Here is a 16,042-nt window from a genome sequence, read left to right as displayed (position 1 = left end):
TTTACTATCACAAAAAGGTGGAAGGGTTTCTCATGGGAAGGGAGGGCTAACACAGGAGCTTGTATCAAACTTTGTTTTAATTCCTGTAATCCCTCGTTTTCTTTTTCTGTCCATTGTAGTTTTTCATGTTCAGATTCTGTCAATTTGTAATATAACCCCTTCATTTTCTGGGCGTACGCTTCTATTCATAATCTACAATAGCCCACTAGCCCCAAGAACTTCTGTAACTCTCTTTTGGTAGTCGGTAGGGGTAGTTCTGTTATTCCTTTAATCCTTTAGGGGTTAATGCACCTAGTGCCTTCACTGATGAGGTGTCCGAAGTATTTTACCTCTTTTTCTACATATTGTAACTTATTCTTAGATACCTTTAGACCCTGTTTCCCTAGTACTTGCCCAAACAAATTAGGTGATTCCGTGAATCCCTGGGGAAGTACCGTCCAGCGGAACTGCTTTTTTCTACCCGTGTATGGATCCTCCCATTCAAAAGCAAACATGTCACGGCTTTCTGTGGCTAGAGGAAAAGCCCAGAATGCATCTTTTAAATCTATCACACTAAACCAGCGATGGTCACATGGTATTTTACCTAACAAAGTATATGGATTGGGTACCACCGGGTGCCGTGTTTGAACCAATTGATTTACTGCTCTAAGATCCTGCACTGATCGATAGGTTCCATCTGGTTTGCGGACATCTGCGGCCGTTTAGGGATATCGGGTATTGTTTTACATGAACTATCTTATTTTCTTGTTTTAGCGTAATCCTTATCGGATCAATATTTAACCGACCTGGATTACCATCTTTTGCCCATACATCAGGATAGATTTGTTTTTCATCACTCGGTGTTAACATGGTCATTTTTACAGTCACATTACGATTTTCTACCTCTACTTTTAGGCCTAATTTAATAATCAAATCTCTACCCAGTAAATTGCTCCCGAGGTCAGGGATATATAAGAACCGTCCTGTTATTTCTTCACTACTTCCCTTAATTAAAGTTGGCTCAAAAATGGGTACTAAAAATTCTTCATTTTTTTTACTCCAAAAACCCTGATTCTTTGGTTAGTTAATTTAATGCCAGTAGGTCTAAAACTTAGGGATGACTGGGCCGCTCCCATATCTACCAAAAATACTGTCTCCTCCCCTTTCGGTCCCACCTTTAGATTTACCAAGGGTTCCCGGTGGGTCTCAGGAGTAAGGAACTTCTGACTCCTCTAATCCTGGTGGCTAACTTTCTTCCTGTTTGTCCTACATAGTGTTTGTGGCAGTCCTTGCTTAGCCTGTCCCTCCAATCAGCGTCATCTACAAAATTCCATGCAAGGACTGCCACAAACACTACGTAGGACAAACTGGAAGAAAGTTAGCCATCAGGATACACGAACACCAGCAAGCCACATAAAGACACAACCCTCTCTCCCTCATAGCACTACACACGGATGAAAAAAACCCACCATTTCGACTGGGACAACACAGCTATCCTGGGACAGGCTAAGCAAAGACATGCCAGAGAATTCCGAGAGGCCTGGCACTCCAGCCACAACGCAATAAACAAACACATAGATCTAGATGCCATCTATCAACCCCTCAGAAAACAAACAGGAAATGACATCACCACAAACCCCAGGAACCCCATCCAGGAGAAAGATATAAATAGAAAGCAGGAGACAACAGCTTCGCTTCACTTGGAGGTCGCCACTGATGATGTTACCTAGCCAGGTAATGAAACGTCTGGACATCAAACCTACAGCTCAGCGAGCAAACCTACACCCTAAACCTCAACCTGAGCTACAAACCTTGCAAAAATCTGGATGGGTATAAAAAATAGGAAGGGTTTGGAGGGATATGGGCCGGGTGCTAGCAGGTGGGACTAGACTGGATTGGGATATCTGGTCAGCATGGACAAGTTGGACGAAAGGGTCTGTTCTCATGCTGAACATCTCTATGACTCTATGATATACTCCACGAATATAGTGAAAAGTTTATACATTGCCAATTGGCAGCACTGAGTTAGATACAAAAGTTTCTTTAGTGACAAGATTTTAGGCAATACAGAAATAGTTGGCCCAGCATTGCAGAAATAAAAGTTCAGTACAGCAGACCATGCTGACACCTAGTCTGCACCGGGCCCTGGCTCCACACCATGCCTACAACACACCACACTGGGAGCTGCTGCACCAGGCCGGGTGGCCCCAATAGAAGGAGTCCACTGCAGGAGGGTGGACAGTCGCAACGCCATGCTGAGAGGTTGCTGTGAGAGGCCACTGCACGAGGCCAAGAGGTCAGCACACCATACCGGGAGGCTCCTATGGGAGAAGGCTGTTGTGCCAGGCTAGAAGGTCGCCACGCCACATCGGAAGGCCGCTACAGGAGGCGGCCACCTTGCCAGACCAGGAAGTTATCATGCCATGTCAGGAGGCCCTGACAGAAGGAAGCCGCTGTGCCAGGCTAGGAGGTTGCCATGCCATGCTGGGACGCCACTGTAGGAGGCCGCCACACTACACCAGGAGGCCGCTATGGGAGGCTGCAGTGCCAGACTGGAAGTTGTCACCAGAGTCCAGGAATCATTGCTCACCAGAGACCAGGAATCATCACCGGAGGCCAGGCATCATTGCCGGAGGCTGGAGTCAAAGGGAAAAAAAGGAAGAAGGCAACAAAAAGCACTAGGAGGAATAAGAGAAGAAAGAAAAGAGCAGGTGGAGCGGATGAACTCCAGCTGGAGCATCCTACTCTGCTGCCATCTTGTCGTGAGTCCACTTGAGTTTCTGATCAACGATTGCTCCCAGACCAACCACCTGATGAAGGAGCAGCGCTCCTAAAGCTAGTGCTTCCAAATTAACCTGTTGGACAATGACCTGATGTTGTGTGAGTTTAACTTTGTACACCCCAGTCTAACACCGGTGCCTCCAAAACATGACTCCCAGGATTTTAATAGTGGGTATTCAGTGGTGGTTAGATTTTCTCTTATTGGAATGGTCATCATCTGGCATTTGTGTGATGTGAATGTTAGTTGCCATTTGTCAGCCCAAACCTGGATATTACCCAGATCTTGATGAACTTAAACATTAAATGATGTAGCCTGTAATAATGATATTATTGTATAGTATAGAATAATACATACGCTGTGATGTTCTATTGAACCGCAGTGGCAGTTGAAGTTTTCTGTTTAAATCGCCGTCTCGCGTCTTATCACATGCCTGTTGTCCGGTTGATGATTGGTTGATGTTGTACCAATCAGCGCCTTGGATCCTGGCCTGTTGGGTTCTGAAGCCTCGGCCTCGATTTTCGGGGTATTGTACGCTGAATGATGTCGGAGTTTGGAGGCGGTGTTGATGGAGATGTGAGTGTTCAGGGAGAGTTCCTCTGTTTCTTGTTGTACGTTTCAATATCTGTTTGCTCATATTAGGTTAGAGTTTGTATTTGCAGTGACGAATACCAGCCTTTGTTTCTCAGTTTCAGATGTTGTTCTTCCAGTGAAGGTTCAATACAACAACCTGGAATGGGGGTTAAGAATGTGATCTGTTCTTCAGCTTCTACATTTCCAGACTTGTTGCATTTTAAAAATTAATTATTGATTGCATACCTTTGATTGTAGTTTAAAATCTCGACTGGATATTGCTGACACTGGCACAGTTTGAAGCAATAAAGGAAAATGTCAGTGGCTCTGACTGAAGATCAGAAACGACAGATTGAAGCAAATCGGTTGAAGGCACTGGCTAGGCGAGCAGAGAGGTTAGCGTCGCAGCAGCAGCAGCAGCAAGCACTATCACAACAGAGCTCTGCCTTTCCATCCGGTAACCGGAATGGATTGCAGTACACCCCAACTCACCGTCACCTTGGACAGATACAGCAGAGCGATTCTACAGCAAAGATGGCATCACCTGAATGCACTGGACAGCAAAGGGCTGGCATTATCGACACTGTTCCTCAAGCCTCCCTCAATATGGAGAATGAGGAGACTAAGTTCACTCTTCTGGTAGCACAACCTGACTCCACGACCAAAAGCAATCCATCATGTACAACTGAGGAAAGGAATATGCTGGCATCTAACAGTTTGGAGCAGGAGGCTTGGGCTGGGACAAACTTGGGGCAATCTATTTCTGGCAATGCCCATTTTCAGTCAGGGAAAAGCCATTTCAGTTCAGCTGAAACCTCAGTCGGAAACTGGAGCAATAATTACAGAGGCAGCTGTGTGAAGTACTCTAAGGATCGATTTCGTGTGGAAATTGGATATAATGCAGAGCTTGTTTCAATGTTCAGAACAATCCCAAGTAGAAATTTTGGTAAGATTTCAATCTTATATTGTATAGCACAAAGAGAAAGAGAGGTCAGTTAGAAGAAAGATGGCTGGAGAGACAGGAAAGTGCAGAAGAACCATTGTGAGGGGGGATAGGGAGATGGGGGGGGGGGGGGGGAGAGAGAGAGAGAGAGAGAGGCCTCTATCTGTAGAGGGGGCTGAAGAGATGTTAGGGAGATCTGAAAGAGAGGGAAATTAAATGAAAACCTTTCAAACTTTAATCATACTCCTATGGTCTAACTTCTTGCTAATTCTTTTCACCTTATTTCCAAAACAACAGTTTGCTACAGTAAAAACCTAGGAGACATTATGCAATCTCAAACTAATCCCACAGCCTCTCTCTCATAGCATTGTATTAATCCGAAACCAATCTCACTTCTCCATAACCCTGCATCAATTATAAAACTAATCCCATCACCCCAATGTCTCCTCATAGCCCAAAACCAGTTCCCGAACCATCCCCACTGTCCCACTTAAAAACGAAAGAACTGTGGATGCTGTAAATCGGAAATAAAAACAGAAATTGCTAGAAAAGCTCAACAGGTCTGGCAGATTTCTGATTTCTTTTCATGGATGCACCCAGACCTGCTGAGCTTTGCCAGCAATTTCTGATTTTGACCCACTGTCTCAGTATTTCTGTATAACTCTAGATCCATCCCATACAAGACCATTGCCCTGCTACCTCATCGTTGTCTTACATCAATTAACAAATTAATCCCACTGTTCCTGTCTCTCCCCATAGCCCTCTATGAATTCCAAACTGCCCTGACCTCCCCATGGTAGAGTATTAATCAAAAATACTAATCCCAGAATCCTACTGTCTCTACAAAACTCTGTATCAATCCATAGCTGATCACACTGTCCCGCTCTGTCCCCATGGCCCTGTATTAATCCAAAACTGATTCCATTACCCTGCTGACCTCCTACATCTCAGTATTAAAGCAGAAGAGGTGATGTCTGCACTTATGTAGTCATCTCTGGATAGCTATAATTTGTGTAGAAGAACTCCAAAAGTTTTATTAATGTGGATGTATGGCCTGAAGAATGTGATCCGCGAAAGCTGATGTAATCATCTGTGATTCCTGTGTAGTCTTGTGTGCTTAATTATCTAAAAATCAATTAGACTGGAAATACTTAGCAGTTCTCTTGACAGTTCTGTTGTGACCAGGTCCCTATGTAGCCAGTGACCAGATTAGGAAGAAAGGTATCCACAGGAATAATAATTGATATTTACTCTTTTTGGTGCAATACGTGTCTTCCAGTTTTTGTTTCCACTTCACATCCCTATTTTATCCTGACTGCAGGGTTGATGCCATTACTATTGGTTTTATCAGTTGGGTAATGATGTATAATCAAACAAATACTGCATCTCACCTCTGTTCTCATTCTGTGATTGCAGATACAGCCACCAAGATGTGGAACTTCAGCCTGGATGATTACAACCACTTGAGTGAGTTCAGTCATAACCTAGGTTTTTATTGTAAAGATGCTGATTGCTGTGCTGGCTTTCTAACCATGGTACTATTGAGCCTCACCTGTTAAACATTTCTAGGAGAGGCAGGGATTAATCAAGAACAGTCAACATTATTTTATTAAGGGGAAGTAATGTCTGACCAACTTGATTGAATTTTTCAAATAGGTGACCAGGTATATAGATGAGGGCAATGCAATCAATGTAGTCTCCTTAGAGTTCAGGAAGGCTTTTGATAAGGTCTGTTAAATTAGATAAGTTAAAATCACACAACACCAGGTTATAGACCAACAGGTTTATTTGGAAGTGCTAGCTTTCGAGGTGCTGCCTCTTCAAGTGGTTGTAGAACATGACCATACGACACAGAATTTGTAGTAAAAGGGTTACAGTGTCATGGAGTTGTAATGATATATTAAACAACTTTAGTTGGTGATTGTGTGATTTTTAAAGTTAAAAACCTCCAACCCTGGCAACATCCTTGGATATCTTTTTTGAACCCTTTCACAACTTCCTATAGCAGGGAAACCAGAATTGAATGCGGTATTCCAAAAGTGGCCTAACCACTATCTGCCATCTACTTAAGTCAGACGTGTGATGGAATACACCCCAATTGCCTGGAAGGGTGCAGCACCAACAACATTTAAGAGGCTAGACACCACCCAAGACAAAGCAGCCTGCTTGGTTGGCACCACATCCACTCACTCTAACACTGACGTTCAGTTGTAGTGGTGTGTGCTATTTACAAGATGTATTGCAGAAAAATACTAAAGATCCTCTCAAATCATCTTCCAAACTCATGACCACTGCCATCTAGAAGGAGAAGGGCAGGATTACCACAACTTGCAAGTTCCCTTCCAAGCCACTCATCATCCTGACTGGAAATAAATCACTGTTCCTTCAATGTCACTGGGTCAGGCTCCTGACATTCTCTCCCTAATGATGATGTGGGTCTATCTACAGCACATGGACTGCAGCAGTTCAAGAAGGGGTGGCACGGTGGCTCAGTGATTAGCATTGCTGCCTCACAGCACAAGGGCCCAGGTTTGATTCCAACCTTCTGTGACTGACTGTGTGGAGTTTGCACGTTCTCCCTGTGTCTGCGTGGGTTTCCTGCAAGGGCTCCGGTTTCCCCTCTCAATCCAAAAGATGTGCAGGTCAAGTGAATTGGCCATGCTAAGTTGCGCATAGAGTTAAATGCATTAGTGATTGGGGGTGGATTATTCTTCATAGGATTGGTGTGGACTTGGTGGGCCGAAGGGCCTGTTTCCACACTGTAGGCAATCTAATCTAATCTAAGGCAGCTCACCCCCACCTTCTCAAGGGCAACTCGAGATGGCCAATAATTGCTGGTCAGCCAGTGACGCCCACATCCCATGAATGAATAACAAAAAGGAGGTTGTATATGGGCTGATCAGTGACAAATGGAATTCAGTGTGAGATGATGCACTTGAGCAGGACAAGCAAGGCAAGGGATGAACGGTAGAAACCTAGAAAGCACTGAGGAACGTAGAACATACAACATTACCGCGCAGTACAGGCCCTTCGGCCCTCGATGTTGCGCCCACCTGTCATACCAATCTGAAGCCCATCTAACCTACACTATTCCATGTACATCCATATGCTTGTCCAATGATGACTTAAATGTACTTAAAGTTGGCGAATCTACTACCGTTGCAGGCAAAGCATTCCATACCCTTACTACTCTCTGAGGAAAGAAACTACCTCTGACATCTGTCCTATGTGGGTCTATCTACAGCACATGGACTGCACCCCTCAATTTAAAGCTATGCCCCCTCATGCTCGCCGTCACCATACTTGGAAAAAGGCTCTCCCTGTCCACCCTATCTAACCCACTGATTATCTTCTATGTCTCTATTAAGTCACCTCTCAACCTTCTTCTCTCTAATGAAAACAGCCTCAAGTCCCTCAGCCTTTCCTCGTAAGACCTTCCCTCCATACCAGGCAACATCCCAGTAAATCTCCTCTGCACCCTTTCCAAAGCTTCCACATCCTTCTTATAATACTGTGACCAGAACTGTATACAGTACTCCAAGTGCGGCCACACCAGAGTTTTGTACAGCTGTAGCATAACCTCATTGTTCTGGAACTCAAACCCTCTATTAATAAAAGCTAGAACACTTTATGCCTTCTCAACAACCTTGTCAACCTGGGTAGCAACTTTCAAGGATCTGTGTACCTGGACACCCAGATCTCTCTGCTCATCTACACTACCAAGAACCTTAGCATTAGCCCAGTACTTTGCATCTCGGTTACTCCGACTAAAGTGAATCACCTCACACTTGTCCGCATTAAACTCCATTTGCCAACTCTCAGTCCAGCTCTGCAGCTTATCTATGTCTCTCTGTAACCTACAACATCCTTCATCACTATCCACAACTCCACCGACCTTTGTGTCATCTGCAAATTTACTAACCCACCCTTCTACGCCCTCATCCAGGTCGTTTATAAAAATGACGAACAGCAGTGGACCCAACACCGACCCTTGCGGTACACCACTGGTAACTGGACTCCAGGATGAACATTTCCCATCAACCACCACCCTCTATCTTCTTTTAGCAAGCCAATTACTGATCCAAACTGCTGTATCTCCCACAGTCCCATTCCTCCACATTTTGTACAATAGCCTACTGTGGGGAACCTTATCGATTAGCAGGACTTTGATATTCATGTCCACCAGTCCCTTAAGGTAGCAGAACAGATAGATAAAGTGGTTCAGAAGATATGAGGGAAAGGTGCCTTTATTATCTGAGGCATAGAATGTAAGAGCAGGAAATTGTTGCTGGAACTGTGTACATATAAAAATAAATTGAATGGTCCACAACTGATGTATAGTGCCCATTTCTGGAATTCACGGTACAGGAGGGTTGTGACAGCAGTGGAGATGGTGCAGAGGAGATTTACCTATAAAGAAAGATAGGATAAACTGGAGTTCTTTTCCTTGGAATAGAAGGAACATTTCCCTACGAGGTGTTCAGTGACTGAGGCAAATATTTAAGGTAAGGAATAGAATATTCAGAGGGGGTGTGAGAAAAACATTTTCGCCCAGAGGGTGATGGGGATCTGAAACTAGCCATCCATAGCGTCTGAAACCCTCATCACGTTGAAGAAGCATTTAGATTGTACTTCTCATGCCAAGCATACAAGGCTGTAGCCAAGTACTGGAAAATGGGATTAGAATTGTTATGCCATTGCTTTTGAATGGCAAAGATTTGATGGGCCAAAGGGCCTTTTTTCTGTGCTGTAGAACACATGGGAATGGTTGTGGCAAAGACTATAAAAATTCAAGTCATGTTGCAGCTGTACAGAACTTTAGGTAGGCCTCATTTGGAATATTGTATGGTGTTTTGGTCACCAGAAGGATATGAAGGCTTTTGAAAGAGTACAGAAACTTTTTTTTATTCATTCATGGGATGAGGGCATCGTTGGCTAGATTAGCATTTCATAGAATCCCTACAATGTGGAAACAGGCCATTTGGCCCAACAAGTCCACACCAACCTCCGAAGAGTATCCCACCCAGAACCATTCCCTTACTCTATTATTCTACATTTCCCCTGACTAATGCACCTAGCCTACACACCCTGAACACTATTGGCAATTTAGTATGGCCAGTTCACCTAATCTGCACATTTTTGGACTGTGGGAGGAAACTGGAGCACCTGGGCGAAACCCACACAGACACGTGGAGAATGTGCAAACTCCACACACAGTCATATGTGGCCATCTCTAATTAGCCAGAGGGCAGTTAACACTCAACCACATTGTTGCGGGTCTGGAGTCATATATAGGCTAGACCAGTCAAGGCTGACCGTTTCCTTCCCTAAAGGACGTTATAGAACACAACCACATGATGAACTGTGTGCAGTTATGGTTGCCTCACTTTAGGAAAGATGTGGAAGCTTTGGAGAGGGTGCAGAGAAGATTTACCAGGATGTTGCCTGGAATGGAGAATAGGTCGTACGAGGATAGGTTGAGAGTGCTAGGCCTTTTCTCATTGGAACGGCGAAGGATGAGGGGTGACTTGGTAGAGGTTTATAAGATGATCAGAGGAATAGATAGAGTAGACAGTCAGAAACTTTTTCCCCGGGTACAACAGAGTGTTACAAGGGGACATAAATTTAAGGTGAAGGGTGGAAGGTATAGGGGAGATGTCAGGGGTGGGTTCTTTACCCAGAGAGTGGTGGGGGCATGGAATGCGCTGCCTGTGGGAGTGGTAGAGTCAGAATCTTTGGTGACCTTTAAGCGGCAATTGGATAGGTACATGGCTGGGTGCTTAAGCTAGGACAAATGTTCGGCACAACATGGTGGGCCGAAGGGCCTGTTCTGTGCTGTATTGTTCTATGTTCTATCTATGTTCTATGAAGGAGCAGCGCTCCGAAAACTAGTGCTTCCAGTTAAACCCGTTGGACTGTAACCTGCTGTTGTGTGATTTTTAACTTGGAACGTAGAACATTACATCTCAGTATAAGTCCTTCAACTCTTGATGGTTCCACAAGTCAGTGCATCAATCTGAAGCTTGTCTATCCTACTCTATTCCATTTTCATCCATGTGTTTATCCAATGACCATTTAAATGCCCTTAAAAGTTGGCATGTCTACTACTGTTGCAGGCAACGTGTTCCAACTTCCTCTGACATCTGTCCTATATCTATCACCCCTCAACTTAAAGCTATGACCCATCGTGCTAGCCATCACCATCTGAGGAAAAAGGCTCTCACCGTCCACCCTATCTAGTGAACTCAATGGGTTTTTCAGACAATTGACAATGGATTCATGGTCATCATTAAACTTCTTGTCAAGAGGAAAAAGGAAGCTTAATTAAGGTTGAGGAAGCAAGGATCTGGCACAGCGTTAGAGGGTAGCTAGGAAAGAAATGGACTGAAGAGAGCTAGGAGGGGACACGAAAAAATCTTGGCAGGAAGGATTAGGGAATACCCAAAGGCATTCTACACTTATTTGAGAAATAAGAGAATGACCAGAAAGAGGGTAGAGCTGATCAGGGATAGCGGAGGGAACTTGTGCCTGGAGCCTGAAGAGGTAGGGGAGGCCATAAATGAGGTTTTCGCTTCCGTATTCACTAGAGAGAAGAACCTTGTGATTAGTGAGAACACTGTTGACCAGGTTAATACTCTTGAACAGATTGATATTAAGAAAGAGAATGTACTAGAAATTCTGGGAAGCATAGAAATAGACAAGTCCCCAGGGCCAGACCAGATATATCCAAGGTAACTATGGAAAGCGAGGGAATGAGATTGCTGCACCTCTGGCAATGATCTTTGCATCCTCACTGGATGATTGGAGGGAGGCAAATGTTCCTCTGTTCAAGAAAGGGAATAGGGAAATCTCGGAGTTACAGAGCAGTCAGTCTTATGAATTTGTGAGGGTAGGTCATGCCTCACAAGCCTTATTGAGTTGTTCGAGAACGTGATGAGACAAGTTGACGAAGATTGAGCAGTGGTTGTGCTGTTTACGTTTTCAGTAAGGCATTTGATAAGGTTCTCCACAGTAGGTTCATTCACAAAGTTAGGAGGTATGGGATAAAGGGAAATTTGACTGTGTGATATAGAATTGGCTGGCCGAAAGAAGACAGTGAGTGGTAGTAGATGGAAAGTACTGCCTGGATCTGTTTTTGGGCCTCTGCTCTTTGTAGGTTTTATAAACGATTTGGATGAAGAAGTGGAAGGGTGCGTTAGTAAGTTTGCACATGATACAAATATTGGTGGTGTTATAGATAGTGTCAAGGGCTGTTGCAGGCTACAGCAAGATATTGACAGGGTGCAGAGCTGGGCTGAGAAGTGGCAGCTGGAGTTCAACCTGGGTAAATGTGAAATGATTCATTTTGGAAGGTTGAATTTGAATGCTGAATACTGGATTAAAGACCTGATTCTTGACAGTGTGGAGGAACAGCGGGATCTTGGGGTCCACGTACATCGATCCCTCAAAGTTGCCACTCAAGTTGATAGGGTTGTTAAGAAGGTGTATGATGTTCTGGCTTTCACTAACGGAGGGAGTAGAATTTAAGAGCAATGAGGTTTTGCTGCAGCTCTATAAAACCCTGGTTAGACTACACTTGGAATATTGTGTTCAATTCTGGTTGCCTCATTATAGGAAGGATGTAGATGCCTTAAAGAAGGTGCAGAGGAGATTTAGCAGGATGCTGCCTGGTTTGGCGGGCTTGTCGTACCAAGAGAGGTTGAGTGAGCTCGGCCTTTTTACACTGGAGGGTGGAAGGAAGAGAGGTGACTTGATAAAAGTATACAAGATAGTGAGAGGCATAGAGTTTACATAGAGTAAATAGCCCCAGGCAGAAATGGCTGTCATGCTGGTCACAATTTTAAGGTTATTGGAGGAAGGTATAGGAGAGATGTCAGAAGTAGGTTCTTTACGCAGAGTGGTGGGTGCATGGAATGCACTGCCAGCAGTGGTAGTAGAGTCAGAGACATTAGGGACATTTAAGCGACTGCTGAACAAGCCCATGGACGGCAGTAAATTGAGGGGTGTGCAGGTTAGTTTGATCTTCAATTAAGATAAATGCTTGGCACCGACATCTGTTCTCTGGTCCTCCTTGTCCTTCCGTTCAATCCCATAAGCATCCACATCCAGAGATTATTAGCTGCCATTTCCAGCAAGATATAATCACCGGACGTGTATCTCCCTCCCTTCCCTTGGGACTTATGCAGGGACTGTTCCTACCAGGACACCCTAGACAACTCCTCCTTCATTCCCAACACTTCCCTAGAGACCCACTGTACCTTCCCCTACAATCACAGAAGGTGTAGCATCTGTCCATATCCAAAGGCCCAAACATATCTTCCAAGTGAAGCAGGGCTTTACCTGCACTTCACACAATCTAGTCTATTGCATTCGCTGCTCACAATATGACCCCCTCTACCTTGGGGAAACAAAGCATTGATTGGGTGACTGCTTCACAGAACACTTGTGTTCTATTCGCCAAAAAAAATCCTGAAATTTCAGTTTTCTACCACTTCAACATACTACTCTGTTTCCTGGCCAACATCTCTATCGCGGCTCGCTGCACTGCTCCAGTGAAGCTTTGTGCAAGCTGGAAGAATAGCAACTCATTTTCTGCCTGGGGACTGTGTGGCCTTCTGTACTCCATATCGAGTTCAATAACTTGAGCTCTCCCATATCCTCACTCCAACCTCCGCACACCAGGCCTTATTATCACATAGATTAGAGTGGTGCTGGAAAAGCCCAGCAGGTCAGGCAGCATCCGAGGAGCAGGAAAATCAAGGTTTTGGGCAAAATCTAGACTCTGGTTTCCAGCATCTGCAGTCCTCACTTTTGCCTACTTATTATTACATAGTTAGCTATCTATTGTTAGCACTAACAATCCCCATTAATGGTCTGGATTAGTGGTGCTGGAAAAGCATAGCTGGTCAGGCAGCATCCAAGGAGCAGGAAAATTGACGTTTCAGGCATATTCCTTTCATCAGGAATAGAGGCTGGAATCCTGTAGGGTGGCAAGATAAATGAGAGTGGGCTGGGGGTGGGGAGAAAGTAGCATAGAGTACAGTAGGTGATTGGGGGTGGGGATGGAGGTGATGCGTCAGAGAGGAGGGTGTGGGAAGGTAGCAAGGTGTACAATGGGTGAATGGGGGTGGGGGTGAACATAGAACATTACAGCGCAGTACAGGCCCTTCAGCCTTCGATGTTGTGCCAACCTGTCATACCAATCTTAAGTCCATCTAACCTACACTATGCCATGTACATCCATATGCTTGTCCAATGACAACTTAAATGTACTTAAAGTTGGCAAATCTACTACCGTTGCAAGCAAAGCATTCCATATCCTTACTATTCTCTGAATAAAGAAATTACCTCTGACATCTGTCCTATATCTATCACCCCTCAATTTAAAACTATGCCCCCTGTGCTTGCCGTCACCATCTTTGAAAAAGGCTCTCCCTGTCCACCCTATCCAACCCTCTTGATTATCTTATATGTCTCTATTAAGTCACCTCTCAACCATCTTCTCTAACGAAAACAACCTCGAGTCCCTCAGCCTTTCCTCGTAAGACCTTCCCTCCATACCAGGCAACATCCTAGTAAATCTCCTCTGCACCGTTTCCAAAGCTTCCGCATCTTTCTTATAAAACGGTGACCAGAACTGTACACAATACTCCAAGTGTGGCCGCACCAGAGTTTGGTACAGCTGTAGCATAACCTCATGGTTCCGGAACTCGATCCCTCTGCTAATAAAAGCTAAAACACTGTATGCCTTCTTAACAACCCTGTCAACCTGGATGGCAACTTTCAAGGATTTGTGTACCTGGACACCGAGATCTCTCTGCTTATCTACACTATCAAGAATCTTACCATTAGCCCAGTACTTTGCATTCCAGTTACTCCGACCAAAGTGAATCACCTCACACTTATTCGCATTAAGCTCCATTTGCCACTTCTCAGCCCAGCTCTGCAGCTTATCTATGTCTCTCTGTAACCTACAATATCCTTCATCACTATCCACAACTCCACCGACCTTAGTGTCGTCTGCAAATTTACTAACCCACCCTTCCAACAACAACTGTTTGTCCTAGCTCTAAGCTTCCATCCTAGCTCCCTGAATTTCTGCCTTAAATCCCCATCTCTCTTCCTACCTATGTCGTTGGTGCCTATGTGGACCACGACTTGGGGCTGCTCCCCCTCCCCCTTAAAGATCCCAAAAACACGATCAGAGACATCACGAACTCTGGCACCTGGGAGGCAACATACCAACCGTGAGTCTCTCTCATCCCCACAAATGAAGGTGATAGGTCAGAGAGGAGGGTGGAGTGGATAGGTGGAAAGGAACTTAGGCAGGTAGGACAGGTCATGGGGATGGTGCTGAGCTGAAAGGTTGGAACTGAGGTAAGGTGGGGGATGGGGAAATGGGGAAACTGGTAAAGTCCATACTGTTTCAAAACTGGCTGGTGTGTGTGTTCAAGCTTTTGTACCTTCTACCCGATGGTAGAGGTTGTAGAAAAACATTGCCAGGGTGGGATGGATCTTTGAGAATGCTGCTGGCCTTTCCTTGACAGTGAGCCTGGTAGATGAATTCTATAAATGGGAGGTTGGCCTTTGTGATTATCCGGGCCAAGTTCACCACTCTCTGTAACCGTCTCCGATCTTGAATGGTACAGTCGCCATACCAATCATCCAGATAAAACGCTCTCGATGGCACACCAATAAAAGTTGGCAAGGGTATTCGTCATCATGCCAAATTTCCTTAGCTGCCTGAGGATGAAGAGACGTTGTTGGGCCTTTGTGATCAGTGCATCCACGTGAAGAGTCCAAGAAAGCTTATTGTGGATGACCACTCCCAGGGGCTTGACACTGTCTGCTTGTTCCATCTCTGTGCTATTAATGTGTGTGTGTGTGTGTCGGTGGCGGGGGGGGGTGCGGGTGCAGGGGCATGAGTAACATCCCACTGTAAGTCAATAATGAGTTCCTTGGTTTTGCTGGCATTGAGAGCCAGGTTGTTCTCAGTGCACCATTTTTCCAGGTCTTCCACCTCACGTTTGTAGTCTGTTTTGTCGCCATCTGAGATTCGACCAACTATAGTGGTGTCATCAGCAAACTTGTAAATGACGTTCGTCTGGTATTTGGCGATGCAGTCATGGGTATACAGTGAGTGCAGTAGGGGACTGGGTACGCATCGGTGGGAGGCTCCACTGTTGAGTGTTAATGGTGATGAAATATTGTCCCTAATTTTCACTGATTGTGGCCTGTGGGTCAGGAAACTGTGGATCCAGATGCAGAGAGTGGGGCTTAGTCCGAGATCACTCAGTTTAGTAATCAGTCTCGAGGGTATAATAGTGTTAAAGGCTGAACTGTAGTCGATGAGTAGGATTCTTATGTAGCTGTTCTTGGTATCAAGATGTTCTAGGGAGGAGTGAAGGGCGAGTGCTTTGGCATCTGACATGGATCTGTTGGTTCAATAGGCAAATTGGAGTGGGTCAAGAGTAGCGGGGAGGCTGGAGTTGATTAATGCCATGAACATCCTTTCAAAGCACTTCACGACCACCAAAGTTAGGGCCACTGGGCGGTAGTCCTTGAGATATGCTGCATGAGCCTTCTTAGGCACAGGGATGTTGGCCCTCTTGAAACAGGCAGGGACAGTGGCCTGCTGCAGGGATAGGGTGAAGATGTCTGATAAGACCTTGCCAGTTCATCTGCATATACACAGACTGCACAGCCTGGTACTCCATCTGGAGTAGCACGTTTCACATTTATCAGGGTTAAATTCCATCTGTTCTATC

The 16,042-nt window shown here is 45.0% G+C and overlaps 1 protein-coding gene across 3 annotated transcripts in view; it reads left to right on the top strand.

Moving 5' to 3' along the window:
• The first annotated feature begins 3,233 nt into the window (after positions 1–3,233).
• The window catches only part of LOC122551868 (SNF2 related chromatin remodeling annealing helicase 1), a 151,423-nt gene continuing 138,614 nt past the window's right edge, over positions 3,234–16,042 (top strand). For 2 of the 3 annotated variants that reach the window (XM_087989445.1, XM_043694414.2), the window contains exons 1-3: positions 3,234–3,334; positions 3,448–4,277; positions 5,691–5,741. In XM_087989445.1, coding sequence (XP_087845571.1) covers positions 3,647–4,277; positions 5,691–5,741 — 682 coding nt within the window. In that variant the 5' untranslated portion in view covers positions 3,234–3,334; positions 3,448–3,646. The remainder of the gene's footprint in view (positions 3,335–3,447; positions 4,278–5,690; positions 5,742–16,042) is intronic. The other variant, XM_043694416.2, reaches the window with a different exon arrangement.

Source organism: Chiloscyllium plagiosum, unplaced genomic scaffold (genome assembly GCF_037043375.1).
Source record: "Chiloscyllium plagiosum isolate Xiang-an unplaced genomic scaffold, Cpla_swu_hap1 HiC_scaffold_7, whole genome shotgun sequence".
In the NCBI taxonomy this organism is placed as follows: Eukaryota; Metazoa; Chordata; class Chondrichthyes; order Orectolobiformes; family Hemiscylliidae; genus Chiloscyllium; species Chiloscyllium plagiosum.
Note: the sequence above shows the minus strand (reverse complement) of the source record. Positions and strands in the feature narration are given on the sequence as shown.